Source organism: Megalops cyprinoides, chromosome 9 (genome assembly GCF_013368585.1).
Source record: "Megalops cyprinoides isolate fMegCyp1 chromosome 9, fMegCyp1.pri, whole genome shotgun sequence".
NCBI lineage: Eukaryota > Metazoa > Chordata > Actinopteri > Elopiformes > Megalopidae > Megalops > Megalops cyprinoides.
Genome location: NC_050591.1, coordinates 34,743,542 through 34,766,285, shown reverse-complemented (window position 1 = coordinate 34,766,285; position 22,744 = coordinate 34,743,542). Strand labels below are relative to the sequence as shown.

Below are 22,744 nucleotides of genomic sequence, written 5' to 3'. Positions count from 1 at the left end.
CTGAAGCATGTCAACATGGTGGTGCATGTAGTTCTTAAGGTAATTTTATAGATTTGCCCATATTGACACAAATTTCAGAGAGTCTTAAACTACAGGACCAGAGGTGACGGGACCAGAGGTGAGGCACGGGGTGGCCAAACACAATGTAATCACAAAAGGACCACAGGATTTTTATTGTGACAGGTATGCACTGTCCACAGCAACGGCATAAAACAAAAAAGTAAAAAAGGAAAACAAATCCTGACTCCATTTGGAGCCTACCTGCTCTTCCCTCGGTTCCTCTCTCTGACTGGCCAGCTAAGCTGGTTGCCAGGGCAGCAAATAAATCCAAGTCAGCAGGCAAGAGCGTAGTGAAAAGACAATCCAGGATCAGACACCAATGCAGTTTCCCATACAAAGTTATTAGGTGCACAGATTCAATTGCCAGCTCAGTCAAACCCCTACCCAGTCCCTCCATGCTTTTCCCTCAGCAGTACGTCACCCCCATTGAGAGATCGGGGTGCCTTAAATAAGCCCAGAGAGAGATCATTGGCAACAGGTGTGCGGCTGCGGGCTGGCTGGAAGATGTGGCCTGGCTCCAGTCTGCCAGGGAACGGAGCCGCTCTGCAGGCACATAGCGCCCTTCCACAACCACTCCCCTGGTCCCATTACTATAACATTTTCCCCTTAATGCAACCCGTCTTTCCTATACTAGGCCTGTTTCACTGTGACAACCTCTGGCGCTGAGAGGCTGATGCAATCCTCTGATACAAACGCAAGTCAGTAAGTATTTTGCCATATTGTTTTTTTGCATGTCACCCAGCACACTACAATGGTTAGGCACTACACTGCTGATGTCATCAAAGCAACTCATAGGCGCCTGATGAATCGCTGGGTACCTGAGAGCAGCTAGCCGACCTACCGACCCCTAAACCGGCGGAATGAAGCCAATTTGCTCGGTTGCTGCATGCTGCAGGGCATCATCAGCTAATGACATGGCTGGGATCGAACCCGGGCCAGAAAGAGCTCAGCCTGTGGTCAAGGTGATCAGCCTCAACCAACGAGGTACTTGGGTGCCCTGGCAAAAACTTTTCAACAGAACAACTTTCTTCCTTTTTAACTTGATTATAATTGTATGCCTCTTCAGATGTCATGGCTTTTGAGATGGTATTTATCAGATGGTGGAATGTAGATTACTGACAGCTCTTGACTGAGAGACTTATGTGTCATTTCAAGAAAGTTACATGCGAGCCGCCTTTGAGAGAAACACAAGCCTGCACAAACACAGGCTCGGGTTCGCGACAGACTTATGATCGCGCTGTGATTTAAACTTGTTTTCCATGAAAGCAAAACATTTTTTCCCAGCCCGCTCTTATCTGGCATCTTCAAAGTGAAGGCTTAAAATGCCATCAGCTCTTAAGGCGAAGATTCTTTTCTTGCGTTAATTAGAGTGAAATGCCAATTAACCACATGCACAGCTTAATTGAGTTCCCCCCCCCCCCCTCATTTGCACACTGACTTCTAAATGAATCAGTCGAGCGATGTCTTTCTCAAACCCTGTGTTTTTCACAGATAGGACAGAGTCAGGCATTGGGCTCATGTCGTTTGAACCGAACCCTTTCAATAGCTGCCTCAACAGTATTCAGAGCAGTTTGTTTTTGACATGTCATTAATCATCATTGACATGCCCGTTATTTAATTTGATTTTGGACAAAGCTGTTATTTGATTGGTGGGTGGACAAACACACCTTCTAGACTTCTGAGTCTTAAAGCAGGCCTGTGTTTAACAGGGACATGGGGAATTTGAAATGCCATGTCTAGACACTGACAAATACCATCACCAAACACACCCTACTGCTCACCTATCTGTGCTAATGGCTCAAATGAGAAATATTTCAATACATGTATTAATATCAACAAACTTTTTTGGGGCTAATGATAAGCTTTGACAATAGATAAAGCAACTTCTCTGGAGTTCTGCCATCACTTGCCATTTCTACCTGATCTTGTCTTGACAGTCAGACATCATAATTCTCTCTCTCTCTACATATATACACATATGTGAAATAAAAGTCTCGAAACTGCCTTGTGCTTTAAGGGCAACAGAAAATATGAGACAGAAAACATCTTTAAAGCTGCCCTTTTTATGTTCTGAGTGGTGAAAAGCTGAGACATATGTTTTGTACAGTTGAATATAAGAAACTGTAAAGGGTTCTGAAGCAGAGCAAAGGGTTCAATTCATGCACTGTTTAAAATAATTGCATTGTATTGTGTTGATTGGATTTTTGTCCAATATTTGATTTTTTGTCAATATTTCTTATGAAAACATTCAAACTCAAGTACTCTATGAATATGGTTGTGAATATTAAACATGAAATACACCTCATCTATTGTGTTTAGCATGGTGGGATTTATAAATTTCTTTTATACATAAAACAAACTTCAGAAAACTCTTGAAGGTTCTTGTAATGATTTTGATAGGCACCATTAGGCCTGGGCTTTTTGTGCCATTATAATGGCATATTATTTATTTATGTCTTAAATAAATCAGACCAAACACATCAAACACTTTGAAAGAAAACAGTTTATTTATGTCTTAAATAAATCAGAGCAAACACATCAAACACTTTGAAAGAAAACTGTATCTATGCGGAAATTAAATTTAACCAGACAAAAACAGATTTTCATAAATCTAGACATTAAATTAACTTGCTTGCAGTGAAATGCAAAGGCTGGCTCTTAAATTCTGGAGGGGATTCTTTCTCAGCAAAAGAAAAGGACCCAGAGCTGGATCCTCACGAAACGCAGGAGATTATAACTGTGTGGCACTCAAAGGCAGAGTTTACAGCTCGCTTTTTGCTGTAGGCCTACTCAGCTGTTTCAGTGGCAGGGACGTTATGCAGATAACGGGGTAATCTAGTTGTCAGTTTGCATTCTTTAAGCGTATTATGAAATATATGTGGTGTGATCGTAGCCAAGGGACATCCTCAAATGCACATCCCATGATTTATGGTTAATGTAAATACTGTGGCTGTTATTTGACTGTGGAGAGACCAAACTTGGGTTTAAACTTACTTAACCTTGAGATTAACCTTTTCATACTGAAATGAAGACGGCTGAGCTGATTTGCAGTGGGTGTACAAATTGTAAATCTGTGAAATGGCAATATCCACTTTCTATAGGCACACCATGTAAATTCAGACTATTAGCAGAATGCAGCCCCTCTCCAATATTAGACACAGCAGCTCAGAGATGTTTGAGCACCCACAAAGACAATATAAAGAATGTGACAACTGAGATGTTTTATATTAAAAGCATTTAAAATTTTGTACACACAGTCATTGGAGTACTGTATTACAACAGCACTGATAGTTTTTCTGAAAGTGATATATACATATACATTGCTCAGTGTTACTCATTTACTTAAAAAGCTTGTGGAAATAGGTCCAGATAATGACTTAGAAGAGTAATATCAGCACTTAATCAAGGCCATTGATCTCAGTGAATTGGCCCGCTTTGCACAATATATGCACATATACATATCTATCTACCCAAGCTCGAGAAAGCAAACACTGCAAGAAAGAACAAGAAAGAGACAGTGAGAGATAGAGTTACTGTGATAAAGAGTGGTTGTGTAGATATGGAATATCTTCACCATATCAATCCCTATCTTTAACTGTATGCAGTTAAAAAGGTGTGAAGTGAGTGGCTGTCACATTTTAATGGCATCAGACTGCTCTTTCTTCTACCTTTAGCCCTTGGGCAGACTTCTTATCTTATCTACAGTGACTTGCACAGTAGGCTCTAACAGTGCATATTTAAATTTTTTAATCAATTGATAAAAATAATAATAGGTGATAAAAAAACATTTGTGATTTCATCTTATAATTGTTTAAATTACAGTTTACATTTCATAACAATCATAAATGTCATCACCTGCCCACCTACCATGTTTTTTTTTTTTTCCTTTCTGAGCACACGGAGTGAAGGAGGGCACACAGAGACCTGGTCTGGTATATGGAAATCTACCTTTTTCATTTACCTGGAAAATCTGAATCGATTGAAATATGTCCACTGCGCATAAGCCGGGTCTCGCATCTGCGGCATTGATTTGCCAACACCGGCAGACGATGGATGCTTCGCTAAGTGGAATCTAGGGCGTCTAATTAGACAAGCTGCCAAGCGTGACGGTCAAAGGGAAATGGCAACTTCGGCAACTGTTCAGCCCCAGTAAACAAACAATGCTAAGGCTGAAAACTAATCCCGCCACGATGAGTACATTCCACAAACACAATGAAAAATGCGACGCTAATTTAGACCCCGGTCTCTTTAAAGGGCCACGTGGCGAGATTGAGTGGTCTGAGCAAATGAGTTAACACAGTGTTCAAAGAAGAAAACTGGTGAGCAAAGCTCAGAGAGACACTGTAAAAATATAATAATAAACCAATGGGTATTAACAGACTTAAAGTAGGAAGCGTTGGATCGCTGTTCTGTTTGTTTCAAGAACGAAACACACTCTCCACAACTGAAAGCTATTGAGCAATTGTCATTTCTCTTCTGAAAACACACAACTATATGTATCAGAGAAGTCTTGTGAAGTGCTCCAGACACAAAGTCTTTTAGAGCACAAAACGTCAGATAAAATCAACCGTTATGTTTCTAACAACAGTCCTGATACAGATCTCTCTTTTGAAACCCATACATACAGACATTTCAAAGATGGCAGTTCTGAACAGCACAACTTTGTGACAATTATGTGAAAAAGAAATATAAGGGGAAAAAAAACTAGTACATACAATTATTACATCTAGATCAGACTACTATAATACACTTGTCTCAAGATTCTCAAATGACACTTTAAATCCCTTGCAACACGTTTGAAATGCTGGCGGTAGCACCTTGACTAGAAAAATTGACTACATAACTCGAGTTTTATCACTGCTGATTACCAGTAAAACATCACAATGATTTCACACTCCTGCGAATTATTTATAAGTCATTAAGCAGACGTGTGCCTGTTTACCTGCAGGATCTGTTAATCCCCTACAAAACTCTCACTTTGTTCAAAAATCGATTGCCTTCTGGTGTTTCCAGCAGTAGAAAAAAGTATATAATCTGGTAGCACAGGCTTTTCACAGAGCTCCTCCATTATGGAACCTCCTACCAAATTATGTGCGAGCACAATTTCAATTTTTTAAGTCTAATTGAACGGCTATCCTTATAGTCTTCGAGTCAGACTGGGTACCGAGGGGGGAGGGCGGCTGCTCATATAGGACATTTCTTGTGCTGAGAATTGTCCTTGCTGCCACCTCATTTTCTGCTCTGAATGGGACGAGACAGTCTTGGATCACCTCCGCGGCCGTGGGTCCTAACCTTACCGTTTTGTCTGCTGCCTTCTTTGCTGAGGCTACTCTGTGTCTTACTGCCCCATTACATACTGCATCCAAATTGCCACCCCATTCAAGCTACTATCCTCTGTTCCCCTCTCTCTTCCTATCGCCTCTCTCCTCCCCTGGCATTCGAGCAACGATTCTCGACTTCTGCAGCACAACCGCCCCACCTGATTTGCATTTATCTGCCTCAACGGGCAAGATGACTGGGACTTTGCTGTACTGTCGAACCCGTGACATCCCTCCCCCGGCTACTGTGGGATGGAGGGTCCCGCTCATCGTCTGACTGAGCCCACCATGCCATCCCCGTCCACCACACTGCCTCTGCCTCAAACTGCTGCAAAGAGCTGCTGCATTTTTCATGCTGTTCCATTGTTAACATTTCCCGTTTCTCCAGTGGAAGGAGCCTCGCAACCACCTTTTCCAAGGAGTCAAGGAGTCAAGGAGTCATTTAAGTTTAACAGGAGACCATTGCAACTCGTAGCTCTAGTAGTGCAGCATTGTATCCATTAGTTCCAAGGGAAATCAAGGACTTTTCCCCCCAAAAATTTCTCTGGTCCAATTGCTATACCTGTTTGGATCAAAATTAATTTGCAGTCAACATAGAAACGTCATGTATATGTCACAAATCTACACATTTAGTATCTTTCTTGCTCATTTCCAAATTTTGCATGAATATCATAAATGGCTTTGTAAACAACATCTAAGCAAGATATTTCATGTATCAGCTCTGAGACACATCACTTTCAGAGGAACAGCTCCAATAGGATTCATCCAATATTTCCTTCCACATGCAACATGGACAGTATTCACATGCCAGAGTTTCTCATCAAGCCTTCCAAACAAATCCCACCCATCCCAGGTGGTCGTCTGTGAGTTTACTGCCTATCAGTTGTATGAATTTGTTGTTCCAACAGACAGAAATGAGCAATCAGGATCAACCCCCACAGAAGTGAAAGCATGGTTCAGTGGCAAAGCTGGTGCACAGTATACTGTATGTTGCCCATATGAATGTCAAGCCCTAACGCACTTTGACTGTAAGTGAATGTTAAGCATTTCTCTGATCGTGCAGATATTTTATTTGCATTCAGGCTAATTATGGTAACACCCTGAAACGAATTTGCCTTTCCATAGAGACAGTAAGTTTGCATTGCACATCAGTTCAATTTCAGCTGCTTTGACCCTTGTGATTGGGTTCCCTCTGCAAACATTGATCCTGTTGTTCTGCTATTCGACTACACAGGAACCCCCACCTTAATGTCACGATTTCAGCTGAACTTTGCCAATGGCCTCCTTGCCTCATTAATTAAGATGTGTGACCTTTACAAAAACAATGACTAATCAATAGTGGCTTGGGCCCCACCAGAACTCTAATTAAGAACGTAAGCAAATACAATGATGAGAACTGAGGCCATAAGCCCCATCTCAACTCACCTTTTGCCTATATTGCAGGTTGGATCTCTCCATGATCCAAGCACTGCTGAATTTGTTCAGACATAGTGCATCTGTTCATTCTTTTCAAAACTGTCCAAGAAAATACCTTCTCATTCTGTTGGAATCATAAATGCACTGTGCATCATCGTAAGATCGATAAGTCCTGGCACAGCTGCCATACACAGTGTAACTGTGGTACTATAATAATTGTTATTTTTTGTGATAAAATATGGAGGTATTCAAGGACATACTCAGCATCTCAATGACCTCAGAGGGGAGCTAAATACTTAATGAAGACAGAAAAAACAGTTGTTCCTGAAACTAGATACAGTCCCTGCTGGGTGGGAGTCCCCCTTCCCTCTCCCCGTGTCAGCCTGATGTGTCTCAACTGCGTCTCGTCCTTATCTCCTTACTCAGAGCCCGAGACTCGTATCGTACAGCACGCAGTGCCCTCTAATTTCAGTCCTCAAAGAGCTTTTTTCCCCACTACAATCAGGCCTATTATCCTCATGGCAAATCATTTTCCAGGATTGATTTTTTTTTCTCTCTGTAACTCCTTGAATAAAACCAACAAAACACAGACAATTAGAGAGAGAAAAGCAAACAGCCAGGAATTAGTAAAGAAAGTGACAACCACAAAATAAACTGTGTGCAGGGGAAATGCTAAATATAGCATATAAAATGCAAAAACTGTAGCCAAATCATTCAAAATCCAATGCGCCCTTCACTTGAGCTTCCTTTATGACCAGCGCTTTGTTAGTGCTATTTAAGTGGCATGTCAAAGTCAGAATCTTTTTTTTTAAACAAAATAATGATTACAAAAAAAGAAGAAAGAGCATAGGTTTCAGAGTGAGAACACAAGAGCTCCATCTTCTGCTCTTTCCTGTTTCTCAGCTCAGAATTAGCTGCAATTTTCTTTCTTTTCCTTTCTTTTTTCTACTTTACTGGGTCTCTCCATAGAGGGCTTCGGCAAATGCAATATTTGTCCCCCACTGCACCCTCCAATAGCTCTGACTCAAAAAAACAAGATACAATTTCCTAAAAAAGAAGTCTTTTATTTCCTTTCACTCTCCTCAGAGTGAAGTGTTCACTTTAGTGTGAGACAGACAGGGAGGAGTGGGGGCCGTAAAAACAGAATCCTAACTCACAGTCATCTTGTGTTCCTTATAATCACAGTGATAAAGCCAAACAATATGGCATTCGGTGGGAGGAAGGAGCTTTCACACAATTAATCTTGCGATATAATTATTTTAACACAGTGTAAGCGTTGCTGCTTGAGAGTGTCCCAATTTGTGCTACGTACTGTAAGTGATTTTCATCACATTTTCAGACATTCTCTTTGTTCAAAGCTCTGCCTTCACAATGATCAACTAATTGAATAGCTAATCTATTTTATTTAAAGCAACATCAACAACAAGCAAAAACATTTAAGCAAGAAAGACATAACAGAACTGTCCATATCCAGGCTGTTCTACAGCATTATGGGAAGGAAGCCCCAAAGCTCTCGGTCACGACCCGAATGATGGCATACAGACACGCAGCTGGGTTTTCTTCCTCTTGCGAAACATCCAACATCCTACTAAGAAGATTAAAAGTAGGCCTTTTTGTATTAAAGGTTACATCTGTGTCTCGCCAGGCACTTGCAGTCTTTCACCCGGAGGCGGAGGAGGAAAAATATGAGCCCCAAGGAGTTTTAGACCACGTCACTGAAAAAAAAAAAAAAAAAAACGGATGCTTTGGTCGACTTTTACAGCTCGTATGAAAAATTCTTTAATGACCTAATTAAGATTTTAATCTTTCAAGTTAGTCTGAAGTCCAGGAGAGTGCAAGGATCCTGACGCAATTCTGATACCTGCGCGAACCCGAATCCCGCCAACACACGCCTGCGTTCCTGGCACCCTGTCATCTCACATTTACAAGCAAAGCAGCGGTGGCGGAAAGGAAGGAGGGCGCAGTGGTGCACCCATTTCAAAACACAAAGGAACAGCGTTTTGTTCTGAGTGCTGTCATTAAGCCCGATGATGGGTTATAATGCAGGCAGAGAACTGGATGATGGCGAGCCCTGATGCTCCCTTGCCCTGCGGTTGAGCTTTTGCCGTTGCTCAAACCCAGGGGAAGTGTGGGGGGATGCTGAAAGAGAAAACCAGCAGAGGAATGGAGCGTCATTCTACCCATCCTCTAACAAACCACAGGACATGAGGGCTCCAATTCAATCTGACCGCACTAAGGCCTGCCTAAGTTTTCATCACTAATTTAAGATAATAATGCATTTTTTTTTTGTTTTTGCCCATAAAGGCATCAAAGCACACAGCAAGTTTGTTATATGGAATTGTGGAGGACACAGAGAATGAGAATGAGAGAAGTATTCATACAAAAACATCTTGGGTTTAAAAAAGCATGGGCAAAACATCAACCCTAATAGCTATGGGCCTCATGTGGCCCTTCACAGATTCATTTACAAAAATGATCCATGCATTATTCTTTCTAGATGAAATTCTAATATTTGCATGCATGTGAGGTAAGGTAAGCAAACAAGGAAGACCCCTGGATTTTTCAGGAGAGTAGGGCTGTTTCTTAGGACTAATAATCGTAAATCGCAAAAAACACAACAATTCATACTGTCTCATTACAGAATGTTCGTTTAAAATTAAGCATGTGCAGTGAGGCATACGAAAAGGACGTGCAATGATGAATTAGACACATTTATAGTGCAGGCAAGACTCACTCTGAATAACTTCAGATGACACATTATTAAGCCGTAGCGCAGAGGCTTTTTTTGTGTGCTGACACTCAGCCCTTCACTGGGGACCCCTCCCCTCCCTATCTGAGCAGAGAATCCCCCAGTGAACCAATCACGTCAGGCAGAATAACACTCCACTTTACCCCCACCCCACCCCACACCTCACCAGAGCAAACTGCTGCAGACAGCAGCTCCCTCTCTCCTTTTTATTATTAATGATCAAAGTTCAAGTTTAATTAGCCGAGTTGTTGATGATTTATGATTGCGGTGCACAAAAAACGTTTGGCAGAACATTCTCTCCCCTCTGTCTCTGTGCCTGGAAAACGGGCTTTGACTTTGCTGGAAGGATGGAGACACCCCTCGCAAGATAAGATAGCCACTTGACCCCCTTTCCTCTCAGTGCTCCGAGGGCCCCTTGTGACAGGAAGCATGGCTTGGGCAACAGGAAGTAAGGTACACAGAAACAGGAAGCAAGTCTGAGTGACTTATTTACTCACACTGGTGAACACAACAATGTACAGCAGCATACACAGAATATAAAAAAACGAGCAATAAAAAGATCACATGTAGTATTGCTGATCAATGGTCTGTTTTTGATGGAAGAGATTCTATTCATAATTTCTCTCCTTGTTTCAAATTCTCTTCGTGAGGCATTTCTCCCACTTTCTGCCCTTCTGTAACAATGTTAAGACATCAGAAACACCTTGTGTTAGGAGGCTACATTATTCATTTCCTTTGCAGGCGCCCTAAGGCGAATCACATAGTCCACATGTTTACATATTACCTATTGATGGAGCTGGATATTTATTAAAACTATAAGGGTATCCTCAGTTCAGGTACAGAAGAACCATGCTCTGAAGTACAGAAAACGGGGAAGTGTGTAATATCTATATATGAAAAAATAGGAATATTGTAATAAAAGAAAAGAAAAAAATATATGCTGGCTTTTTAATCAATGATCTGGACTTGCCCTGCTGTGGTTCTGATGCAGTATTTCTAAAGAGTGTTAACTGTAAGTAGTTCTGAGTTTTTGATGCCGTATAAAAACCGTATTGTTGTGTTTATTACACAAAGAAGTTGAAAAACGTCTATAATAAACACACAAAACAGCAAGTAAATGCCCTGGAGTGAATTAGTCTGAGAAAGGAAATCGATACACATATGAAAGCAGCACTTTATTAAATGTGTGCAGTTTGGCAGTCTGTGAGCAGTATGCCTATCAGCGTTCATTTTCCTCCCCACGGGTCTATTCTCGCCATATTGAGCACTGTAAATTTAGGGGCAACTTCAAATATCAAAGGCATTTACTCAAAATGTTCCTGTTTGCTTGCGGGGGGAAAAAAAACAGCTTGCTTTTCTTGCAACTGTGGCCCTCGTTCATTGATATACTGCTGTTACACGCGGGGCATTCCAGTGCAAACCGATCATCGATTCACTCCAACAGACTAATTTCTTACAAAAATGCCCTGCATTGGTGAGATGCAGTTGCAGTGTGAATTCTGACTGACAAAGTATTCATATAATACAGGAGGTCAGAGTTGAAACTTCTGGTATCTCCCACCCCATCATGGGCATATGGTATAGTTTTAAATATAATAATCAGCAGTGAAAATTGTGAATATAAATGTTAACCTTTGTTTACATCCATGAATTTAATGTGCTTGCATCAGTTGAGGAAAAAGGGGTGCACTTTACACGTTGAATTTTTAATCTTGTGGGTGAGATGATTATTTTATCCTTTCCAGAACCAGCCAGGACTAAAAATCATTTTTGGAATGTTAGCGTGCATAAAAAACAGTGTATCCTCTTGTGTGAGTGATTATGGGCCTCACACCACAGAAGGGTCACATTTTTAGATTATGAGCGAAATTCAGATTCAAGTAGGGAAATGGAATGACTCATATATTATTTTAGGTTGCTCCTAAAAGCATTATCATGCATAATTCTTCACACTTCTCTCTTTCTCAGTAACTCTCTGTGAAGTTAGTTTGTTGATACATTTGCCCTTTGAACAGGACAAATATCAAGTTACAAGCTGAGAGCATAATTACATGGACTTTATGGCTTTTTCATTCAGTTTGTTTTATTCAAACCGAAACAAGCTCCTACACACCTTACGTTATAAAATTACACCAGTAAATGTCCATTAACCATAAAATGCTTGCTTAGATAGACTTTTAGGCTGTAGGGGAATTGAAGCAGAGGTTGCCATGCTTTTAATAAACTCATTATTTTGTGGTTTTGTGGCAATGGTGTTTACTGCAAATTTGTATTGGAACCATATTCATTTAACCTTTTGTATTCAAATCTTCATTTTAATATTTATTTTCTTTTGATGTCCATGTGTGTATCTGACTGATTACAAAGGAAATGTTTTCCACTATGGTATGTAAACCTACTTATTTTAAGTCACAATTCACTATGTTCATGCCTTTCAACGTCAGGGGTGTTTTGAGAGCCATGAAGCATCAATGCGAAGGTAGCATGTTGCGATAAGCAAATGGGAGGAGAAAATGCAAGATGGTTGCTACTTTTTTGCACCAGGGGATGCTGTAAAACTTTTTGTTGCACTTGGGGATTTTTGCTCACAAACAGGAAATGAGCTACTTAGTACAATAATAAGCTCTCCCCACCAACCCCACAATATCACATCAATGATCCAGTCCTGCAGGTTTCAGGAACCAATCACTGCGCACTACCTACACAGCCCAGCTGTTGGCGTGGGCCCATGTCGTGTTCTGTCTGAATTACTACCTGCTAGCTGGCCTTCCTGCTTGTACCATGAGACCACTCATTCAAAACATGGGGACTATTAACCTATTTATCTACTTTGTTAAATGAAAGGCCTCCGGGTTGACCTCTGTGGCTCCATACAACGTATCAAGTTAAACATTTGGATATTTACTGAAGCAGTTCACACTGAAGACCTTTCTCTAGGGTGCCACACTGGTGCCTAACCTGGGTATCAAACCATAAATTTTTGGACTACAGGTTCAGGCTCCTAACCACTATGCCACACTGATTTCCCATTGTGGTTAAACTCCCACCCTCCTGTTCCCAACTTCATCCCAAATTCAGACCATCAACAGACCCCACACCCCTGCATTCCACTCTTGCTACCTGTGGTCTTCAGGTAATTCCTCCCAGCCCTGACCAGACGCCTTAAACTTTTATTACCGCGCCACAAGTACTGCAGTGAGCTACTTGGAACCATCAGAACTGCAGAATGCCTTTATGAGTCTTTATTATAGACTTTATGTGTCCCATCCAAGTCTCAAATGCTGAAAAGTGCCAGGGTATAAGACAATTTCTCTATGAAGGCAATATATCGCCACTGGAAAAAAAGTACACTGCTAACATAATATGCCCAGCACCTTCTGACTACTGCCCAACAGTTTAAATTTCACACATAAAATAAAGACGTGCATTTACATTGCAGGAAAACCTTAACACAGTCCTGACCCTTTCCTTTACTCTATATTTGAAGTCTCACATCAAGGCATTGAAATGCCAAGCAGCATGATAGAGTACTGTATCTTTCCTATTAATGTAATACACCACAGCTGACAAATTACCCTCCAAATGCAAACTGAACATAAAGCAAGTGTAAAATTAGATAATTTCACAGATGTTGATATTTCATACTGCCAAGTCTGTTTGTGCTTACACCCAGGAAAAAAGGTATTAGATAATCCTAAATTTTAATGTCTGACTCAGCTGAACACATATAGGCACAGTCACAGGCAAACACATATGCACAGACACTCAGACACATGGACACACGTAAACACACACACACACACACATGTTCAATGTGTCTGCTGTTGTATTTGCTTATACACTAGTAGTGTGAAGTGTGTACAGTCCACACCCCCTTCACCATCTAACCCACCCTCCCGCCCACCCCCCTTCCCCCATCCCCCATCCCACACCCTCCCATCCCCTAATGCATTCATCACCATTCCACAGACAGCGAGTGCCATCACACAACAATGTGCTCATTGACAGAAATATCACAGCAAACATCATGCTGCTTGTGTCCGGGGGAATAATAGCCTGATTGCCACTCATCAAGAGACCTGCCAAGCCATGCCATGGGGCTGTCAATCACACCGTCGCAGAGCAAAATTACAGGGCACAGATCTGCAGCTCCCTCACCAAGCAAAGGAGCCCAAACTGACAATAAGCCGTGACAATCAAAACCCGGTCGGTGGCACCGAAAAGCTGAACAGGAAAGTTGTGCTGATTCCATTGAGTTTTTTGACACAAATGATATGCTCGCACTTGATGAGGTGGTATTCTTTTATTTTTTTTAAGACATGTTTACTTTAGAATAAAACAGAAAATGCTCACAAAAATAAATAAGTAATGAAATATATACTTTGATAACTTTGCAGGAGTTGATGAGCCTTTTTGTAGAAAATGTCACATCCAGGGTGCTGATGTTAATCACCAGTGAGACATACATTTAATTAACAGTTTTTCTTTTAAAAGCAGAATACATATTCAAAAGCACACACTTTTTGGTAATGTCAGAATAACGTTTTTATACTCCAAACCATTTGGCAATTTGCCATTTCCCCACCTTCCATGTCATGTAAGGGAAAAAATACCACACCTGTTTGTGAGTGCTTAGCAGGTTTGTTTCAAATGATCAGGGGATGGTGTCAGTGATGCAGGAATGATTTTTCATAGAAATTTCAGGCACTGAAACAAGGTCCCACTAGAGCTTTGTTCAGAGCATATTGTGACTAGGGTTGCCACCTGTCACACATGGAATTACCAGCCAGTCCTGCTCAAACCCCCCTTCTCGTGGGAAGCACTCCTGTCCAAGCCACTTAACATTATAGCTTTGCAAGTGCTATCAAACTCAGTGTAAACAACCACATGATCCCAACTCAAGATCTGGGCAGGCCACACCCATACTGAATACGAGCAAAGAAAAATAATTTGGAGGGAGTATTTAACTGCTATTTAATTAAATTTGTACAAAAATGTTGACAAAGTAAGAGTGTTCAGCAATTACCTGCCTTTCTCAAAATCACACTGACAGGCAGTCAAATTCAATTAAAAAACACATAAAGGACCGAGCTGGTAAAAACTGGCTGGGTGGCACTGTGTGTGTGTGTGTGTGTTTTTTATCAATCTGGCAACCCTGGCCTCCTCCAGATCCACCTAAATGTCACAAATGCATTACTTAATAATGCATAATGCAGTTTTTATTACCTTATTAGACATTTATATCCAGGTTGTATTATAACCTGCTACTGAAATAGAAAAGAAAAAGCATATATGAACGGTGGCAGAATGGAGTGCCTTCAGAAGAGGTAAATTAGCCAATGGAAGCAGGAAATATGGGCTTTTATATCAGAAAGGAGCAAAACCTCTGACATGCATTTACATGCATGCCTTCCACTGGAAAATTAAGTGTCTGGGGCCACAAAGAGCTCTCACAGTAGAACCTGTGCATGTGCTAGCGTTTCAATCAAAGAGAAAGAAAAATGAGAAGGCAATGTAGACATGTAGTGAGCAGATAACATAAATGTATGGTTGAGACATTTCACACAAGCTGAGGATACTTCATCAGTCACTGTACGAAAAAAATTCAAGAACTTGAAGACTAATGTGTCTTATGGTAGTGTAATCCAGTCTTGTGCATGGCGTTGAGTGACTCTTGACATGTTACTTTACGCACCTGTAGCGTCTGCTAAATGACGTAATGTAATGTAATGTAAAGCATCTGAAAAAGCTGCATCTTCCCCTCCATTGCCTGTAAAACACCTTGGAATGGGTTCTTCCTACTGTTCTGTTATTAACGGGAAATTATTACTGTCTGACAAATATGGTAATTATTTGTTAAAATAAGACACACTGCATTTCTTTTCTTTTTTTGCAGTGCTCACATTTTCATTGAGTTGCTAATTAAAAATAAAGACTACTGTATGTATTAAGCATGCCCCTCCCCCATCCCCTACCATGCAAATACAAGCAAAATTCATTAATACAAAGTGATGTCACTTTGGCCACTTTCAGTATGTTGCCAAAAACATATTTAAGAAGAATATCTACTGTAAAATATTCACATTTGAACTCAGTTTTAACCTTGTACATGTGCATATGTGTACACACATCTGTTGACAGAATTATCACCTGACTAAGATGGAAGCATATTTTCCATGCAAGTTAAATGCTTTCCCCAGCCTGCTCTTATCTGACATCTTCAAAGTGACAGAATAAAATGCCGCAAGTTCTTAAGGCGAAGATCCTTTCCTGCCTTTAATTAGAGTGAAATGCCAATTAACCACATTCATAACATAATTGAGTTTTTTTTGGTCCCCCCATTTGCACGCTGAAGTTTAATGAATCAGCCAAGCAATGTCTTTCTCAAACCCTGTGTTTTTCACAGATAGGACAGAGTCAGGCATTGGGCAGTCGTCCGAATACAAGCCTTTCAATAACAATCCAAAAGCTGTTCGGTGAATTTTCTTTTGACAGGTCATTAGCTGGCTATTTGACAGCACTGTCATTCGATTGGAGGATGGACACCTATACCTGCCAGAGCTCCGGGTCCAAAGTAGGCCTGTGTTTAACAGGGACATGGGGAATTTGAAATGCCATGTCTAGACACTGACAAATACCACCACCAAACACACCCTACTGCTCACCTATCTGTGCTAATGGCTCAAATGAGAAATATTTCAACACATGTATTAATGCATTCATTAATGTCCAAAAGATTCTTATCACTGTTATACTGGATGTGATGTGTGTGTGTATGAGTTGGGGGGATGCTTGTGAATACTTGTGTTCATATTATTAATAACAATATTATTAACATCATTATTAAAAGAAAGAAAAAAGAGGATGTAGTAGGTTTGAGTAGAATCAGGAGAATTGCTACCATGCTCAAAACAGCAAAAAAAGGTATGTGATTGATGTCAGAAATTTAGTAGATACAGAAAGGAGTGAATTTTCATATCATCAGGGTTTTCCTCTCTACCAATAAAGCATAACTGTATTGGCACTTGAGTTTGCTTTTTATGTAATTCGGACACTCTTGGCACTTACTCCAACCTTAAGTCCATCCTACAGGGACTGCCCCACCATTAGTGAGATGTTTATTCAGGCATGATCAAAGCATCAGAGTGGTCCATTTACACTCTCAAAAGTATTGCTAAAATCCTAAATGACACTGTGCCTACATTCTGAGCCCCCTGCTCACTTTACCAGCCTCCTTCTCAGCTCTTTCATTCTTAGAACTGTATATTACATGTCTCTGTTCGTATATGTCTTGAATGCATGTTCTTTGGACTGTCATTAACAGTTCATTAGCAGGTTTGCAAAATAACTTCGAAAATGGGTCCCTGTGATTACGGTTTACCCTTTATCCCTTTTCAGTTCAACTACTGCTTGCCTATTGTCAGATTCTCTGCATTTTGTTTGTGTAGCAGAGCGTAAAAAAAGAGTGAACAACTGTCATTCTCTCTATCAGTCCTCAAACCAGTGAGTCACATGGTGGAATTGTTTAATTGGCACTTGTTAATTCAACTGTGGTGGTTACAGAGCCACCTGGTGAACCATCAGCAGAATGCAAGTTAACAAGGAAAGGGAAAACTCAAGACAAAAAGTATATATGTTTATATATGTGGGAAAAATTCCAGAATATTCAGAAAAAGGCTCCTGGGGCAGACAAGTCTCTTTAAAGACCTTGATAATATTAGAAAAGCTCTCCGCAGATCTACACTGCCTGTAAGCACGGGAGTCGAAGCGGCTGTCTGACTGGCCCCCTCAGACTAACGAACTACATGCCAATACTCACAGCTCTAAGCGTGAACTCCTCAAATCCAATTTTTATTCTCTAATCCAACGCACATGAAAAAAAATGAACTCAGTGTCTGAGAATGCAGCACTCTCAAGACAAACAATCCACATGCCAATTCTCACTGCTCTAAGAGCGTGCTCGTCAAATCCAATTTATATTCTCAAAACCATGGAATGTTTTGCACGCTCCAGCTTTGTCTCAACAATGATTGTAAAGGTCAGCCATTGAGTAATGGACTTTGTGACCCTCCCATTATTTCCTATTGATTGGGCTTTTTCAGCCCAGCTCTTGGGTTGTTATTTTTTACAGACGTCTCCTTAGTATGAACACAATGCATACTCCAAGTCCAGCATCGAGAAAGACAGCCAAGGTATTGTCTCACCTCTGTTTAAATGGTGCTTCCATATGATGGTGGGCTCCGGTCTTCCGATGGCCAAACACATCAGAGTGACATTGCTGCCCTCGTTGACGGTGATGTCAGTGGAGACATTTACGATCCTTGCTGGAACTACAGAGAAATAAACAGAAAAAAAAAACATTTACATCAATACTATCCTTTAGATGATGATGGGGAAAAAGCACCTGGACAATGTCCTGAGTGGTACGGCCAGTGTTTGTTTCATCTTGGACATTGTGATTGTATTGACTGACACATACTGCCATTTCACATCTCAAATTCACTTGCAACCAAGGGTACATGTTCATATAGTTTAGTTTCTTTTCAAAAATGAGGGAAACCACAAACATTAAGTTTTTGTATGATGATTATGAGGGGGTGTTAACTACATTTATATTTACATTTATTCATTTGGCAGACATGTTTATCCAAAGTGTATGTTTGTGTGTGTGTGTGCGCGTGCGTGCCTACCTGGCCTACCTGGCTTGCAACTTGAAAATTCACTAAAACTTAGTCCCACTGGAAATTGTTTCGGTTTTGGGATTCAAAATGTTTTGTTTCATTGAGTATTTTGATTAACACTCAAGTGCAGGACTGAACCATTCATCACCTTTAGTATCACACAAATGCATGGGTGATACTAAATGGTGTTATGATTGGCTACCTGCGGCTCTGGTCAAATACACAGTGAAAACCAAAAGCCAAAACGAAAATGCAGAGTTTCAAGAATTCACTTAATTAGTCCAGTTACCTTCCACCATAAATCAGTTATCTTCCATCTATTGCAGTTATATCCTCCACCAAATCAGTAATAGGATATATGGAAGGAGAACAGACTGGATGTACTGAAGCCTTCCTCTTGTCTTTTTCAGGTCACACAGAGATGTTAAGCAATTTCTAGTCTACATTTGCAACACAAAACCAGGGGTGGGCATGTGTGTGCATTTTAACTATGCTTGTTTAATCCAAGGCAAATCAACACAAAGCCCCTCCCTCAACATTACAGCTGGGCCTGTGTATCTAGGACTTTCTAGAAGTTTCTCTCCAAGGATAAGAAGACACCACGCGTCTCCGTAACAGGGGAATAATGAGATGCTTGTCCTCATTGCTTGTTTGGTGATGTCCAAGTAATTCACATTTGTTTCACCAAGAAAACTGATCACAGAATTTGAATTTCAGGAAATTCAGAACTGCTGGCACTGTCTGTCTGTTCAGCGTAACACAGCATGAGAGTGGGATGGTGGGATAATTGATTTAAAACAGAGTAGAGTGAGATTTTTTTTGTTTTTTGTTTTGTTTTGCCTGAATCAAAGGAGAGCCTCTTGAGCTACGTGAGTCGTACTGATTTATAATGAATCATTTGTTTTGTAACTATAATGAGTCAGCCCAGATTCAAGCTTGTGCAGAGCAGGAGTGATTAACTCAAGCTTATTTAAACATCTAAGCCATGACACTCTGGTAAAGTATGTATTCCATTCCAGGAACCTTGCACAGAAAAATGAAATATGTCATTAATTTCAGTGTGACCCAATATGTTTGACGTGCAATATTCCACCGGGCTGTAATAATACAAATGACAATGTCTTCACCCTTTTTAACAAACCATCACATTTTATCACAAGTCATAAAACAATCATGATTCAATTGTCACCCAAATTAAACAAAGCATATTGTGTGATAATGAAGCAATTGTATTATTTTTGGTATTCAAACTAAGGACCATTACCAGAGTTTACCAGAAAATCATGAATGCAACGTGCAACACGGTTACCATAGCTAAAATATCCTTTAATTATTCTGTGGTGCTGAGAGATGAATGCCATAGAGATATTGCAATAGCTAAAGCTATTGAACAGACACACTCAAACACCACCTGTTTCCTGTTAGGTCATTCAGGGTAGAACAGCTTGCAGGCTGTTACTGATGCTGTCTAGCAGGTCTGACACAAGAGCGATGGACAAGCTCAGATCCTGGGAAAAGGCAAGAGAGTTTTGCCCTCATCTTTTACAGCTACGCATCTCAGCGTGAGGGTTTATTGTGTGCCTGAGAGATGATTCACAACAGAGGAGCAGGGCACAGCAGTGCAACCGACCAGCAGAGAAAAGAGCAAGGTTGAGCAATGGCACAGTAATAACCTTTAAAACTATTAAGCCATTAAAAACGTGATCCCGGCTCAAATGTGTATTAAAAATGACATCTATATCTATTTTTTTTCTATAATATATCAACATTATTTTAGATAGAGGAAAAATGAGCACCCAGAATGGGTTGTATGGCATTTTCTTGTCAGTGTGTTGGTCTTCAATCTCCCCCAGCTGTTACCAGATTTAAGTTAAATATAAAAACCTACCTTGACAGGGTTTTAACTGCTTTCACCCACCTTGTTCTCCAATGTAACTCCTCTAAAACATATGTGCTGCTTAGACATATGTATAAATATGGTTTTCCTTTTAAGTAGATCATATGAGAGCACACCATTTACTTCTATCATTTCAGTACTTAAGCAGAACCATCACACGCAATACAGGTACTATGGTTATAGGCAACATGTTCTGACCCTGTCTTTCTGCGGCAAACATCTGGAATGTAACTACTAATGCAGAAGACACAGCGAGTTTATTTATTTATTTTAATGTTATACTTTTTTCTTCCTGTTCTGAGCACCAGTTTGAGGCATGACAGATACGTATGGTTGAATAGACACCCTCACACCATTGTAATTTTCCTGTTTCTGTTTATTTCACACAAGTCACTCATAATATGTGCTTTCTATTTTTCTGAGAACAGATCCAAGGACATGATAATTAATTTACTGCAGATAAAGGGTAATGTTTTAAAGAAAACATCTGCTTTACTGCCATATTGTCAGGGTGCCACAAAATGACCTTCTCACTATCATTCTCATGTGTGAACGTTTAACTTGAATGAGTGAGAATTCTGTATATAGCACCATAACACCTTCCATTTCACAGGACAATAATAGAAAATAGTTGCTTGCAAAACCACTTCCATGATGTTAATATTTAATAACCACGGAACGTGGACAGAATCTTCAATACACACTGAAGATATTGGATCCTTCCCTTTAAATTCCAGCCCTTTTGATCTGGTTGGTCAATCTGCATGAAATGCATTCGGTTCTGTTTGTTTGCAGGCACCAGGATAGAAGCAGGCGCTGTGCAGTTTCACTAATATTCGTTTCACATGGATAGGTCAGTTTAATCATTGGTGTAGCCCATCTATGAGCCCATGCTGATGATAAGAGGATCAGTGGACCTACGCAGCACTTGAACTTATGAGCATATGCAGGCATTATGACCGTTTCGGAACATATGTGTTTGAATATTAATTTGAAGCTTCTCTTTAAAAACCAACACTTTCAAACTTCACAGTGAAAATATCAGCATACATCTTGAACTACCTACTTCAAAAAGAAGTATATAGTCCTAGACTTTAACCTCAGCACTCAAGCTCGAATAAAAATGGAATTTAATGACAGGGTAAAAACATAAGGGAATATTCAATTATCGTTTCACCTTTTGCCATGCACTCATAACAAGAAGCTGTTTCATTCACTGAAAATCCTCCAGCATACAATGCTTAGAAAAGTTCCCAAAGGATACGCAATTTTGAAAAACACTGTATAGTGGCTGATTTGCTCTATCCTGTGGGTGAATAATCAATGTCATATGGTCAAGCACACTGTTTTTATTGAAACAAAGTGGAAAATAAATACACTTTGATCAACTTCAATTTCTGATGTAAACGACAAAAGATTAATGCAAACGTAAATCGCCAGATGTAACATGGCCTGTGAGACATTTAAATATTTAAATTTTAAATATTTTTCTGTTTTACTGCAGACAACATGAATTGCAACCCCACATAAATCATTGCCTGCTTAATATCACACACTCGTTCTGCATCACAGAATAACTTATTTAAGTGATATGAGGGACATGCATTTTTTCCATTTGTGTCTTTCAAATTTATGAGTCAGATGGTCAGTGCAATTAAAGTAAAGCATTTGAGAGCAAAATGTATGAGGAACAAATGTAACACAGAACAAACCGCACTGCAGTTACAGGCCAGAGGCAAAGCAATCAGCCTCTCATTTCCCCTGAAACCAACAGCAGAGCCAGACACAGGTAGCAGACAGCAGTGCAACCTATCCAAATTGCTTATCACAAATAACCGCGCTTATCACAAGTAACACTGTATCAGACAACAACAGAGGAATACCGGGTCAGGAAAGAGGGCGTCAGGTTCATTTCAGAGTTGACAAGGTGACATTTTAGAGGTGATAACATTCCAAAATGCTCTGCAATCTGCAATTTCACTCCTGAAGCTGTGAACCTTGAACCTGATAACTGACTGCATCTCTGAACCTCTCTAATAAGAGCATAAATCCAACATCTGTTCCTTCATCAAAACAAGCTTGCTTTTTACCCTGCAGCATTTGGGATTGAGCCTCAGTGACTGCAAATGGTCAATTAGCTTCCTGCATGTCCAGTGCTTTATTATTATTTGGTTATTCCATTCATGATGTGAACACCCAGAGAGGGAATCACGCTGAAATCATTACATTACATTACTGTCATTTAGCAGACGCTCTTATCCAAAGCAAACGTACCCATTTATACAGCTGAATACTTACTGAGGCTACTGTGGGTTAAATACTTTGCCCAAGGGTAGAACAGAAATGACCCAGCGGGGAATCAAACCAGCAACTTTTCAGTTACAAGTCTTGCTTCTTACCATTATGCTACATGTGGCCATATATTGGCAGTGTCACATTATAGGTTTTTTGAAGCTCTGAATGCTGTTATTGTGATTCAAATCCTTAAATCCTAACTACATCTGCAAGAGCAATGACTCTCATATCTTGAGAGTGGCATACCGAGCCAGGATGTATGTCACAAATTAATACCTCAAAGTTATTATAATAAGGTTTTTAAGGTATAAAATGGTATAATAAGTTT

At 40.2% G+C, this 22,744-nt stretch overlaps 1 protein-coding gene across 2 annotated transcripts in view; it reads right to left on the bottom strand.

The window, feature by feature from the left end:
* The window catches only part of LOC118783426 (opioid-binding protein/cell adhesion molecule homolog), a 320,351-nt gene that overhangs the window by 27,280 nt on the left and 270,327 nt on the right, over nt 1-22,744 (bottom strand). For both annotated transcript variants that reach the window (XM_036537298.1, XM_036537297.1), the window contains one exon: nt 17,748-17,873. In XM_036537298.1, the coding sequence (XP_036393191.1) occupies nt 17,748-17,873 (126 nt within the window). The remainder of the gene's footprint in view (nt 1-17,747; nt 17,874-22,744) is intronic.